The following is a 1,192-nucleotide window of genomic DNA, read 5'->3' as shown; positions in this document are numbered from 1 at the left end:
GTTTAACTGTGGTGTTACACATAGTTCACATTGCCTTAAGTTTCCAGAATTCCCAAAATGAAGGCTTTGCCTACACCACATGCTTAGTCCCGTGTCCAGTTTTCCTGTAATGAGTAATGAGAACTGACATGGCTGAGATGGTGTTAGTTTCAGTTGATATTGACAGTTTACTTCTTTTTCATGCAGATGCTGTATGTCCCTATGTTAGCGGATGATTTCTACATCAATCCTCTTGACTGGTCATCACAAAATATATTGAGCCTGGGCTTAAGAAGCCGTTCATATATTTGGTCTGCTCGCACTGAGGAAGTCTCAGTGTTGTGTGATCTATCTGAAAGTGGCCACTCTGTAACCTCAGTTGCATGGAATGAGCAGGTGAGTCATAATTCCATCTTATTATCTTTATGTAGGGTAGTAAACTGTGGCTCTCTTAAATTTGATTATGATTATTGCTTATGTTCTTAGTTTGGTACAGGTGTGAAATTGTAAGTTACCTGCTGCAGCCGGTGTCGAATAAAGCCAAGTTATGCTTTATATATGTATTTATCTGATACTTTTTCACTTTTGTAATTGCCCCCATTGGAAACCCCTGCCCCTCCCCAAATATTAAGGAGACAGAAGTAAGAAGTTATTTTTACGCTAATGCTGCAGTCTCCCATCTGCTTCCACTTCCCCCCGCACTGGATCCATGGATGGATCTGATTCAGCAAATTGCTGTTCACCTTTATTTGTGTGTATAAGCAAATCCAGATTAAGTTGGGGAAATGTCACCCAGATTAATGAAGCAAAAGGTAGCCCTAAAAGACAGAGAATTCTGCAGCAGCTGTAGAAAGCCACTGCTTACTGTTGCTGAATGGCTTGCATGCATTAACACTTCCGATATAATGTAAGGCAGGCTGGGATTCTTGCTACTGGACGTTATTTTTAATTTTGTGTTTCCTTTATAGGGAAATCTGCTAGCTGTGGGGACAGATGATGGTATCGTGCAAATCTGGGACACTGCGGCAAGGAAACCCATTAAAATGATGGAAGTCCAGTCAGGAAGAGTGAGTGCACTGGCGTGGAATGGAGATGTTGTGACATTGGGAAGTTTTAATGGGCTCATTGTGGAGCATGACGTGAGAACGCCCAGCCTTGTTGTAGAAAGAAGATCAGCATTTCATGAAAGAGAGGTTAGTAGGAAGTGACTTGT

General features: G+C 41.7%; 1 protein-coding gene across 1 annotated transcript; it reads left to right on the top strand.

The window, feature by feature from the left end:
* Positions 1-6: 6 nt before the first annotated feature.
* On the top strand, positions 7-1,172 carry LOC111873954 (fizzy-related protein homolog; the record flags this gene model as incomplete). The annotated part of the gene is made up of 2 exons (XM_023869069.1): positions 7-375; positions 948-1,172. Coding segments are annotated over exons 1-2 (420 nt in total), but the record flags the coding sequence as incomplete, so codon positions are not given.
* Between the last annotated feature and the right edge of the window lie 20 nt (positions 1,173-1,192).

This window comes from Cryptotermes secundus, unplaced genomic scaffold (assembly GCF_002891405.2).
Source record: "Cryptotermes secundus unplaced genomic scaffold, Csec_1.0 scaffold826, whole genome shotgun sequence".
NCBI lineage: Eukaryota > Metazoa > Arthropoda > Insecta > Blattodea > Kalotermitidae > Cryptotermes > Cryptotermes secundus.
Note: the sequence above shows the minus strand (reverse complement) of the source record. Positions and strands in the feature narration are given on the sequence as shown.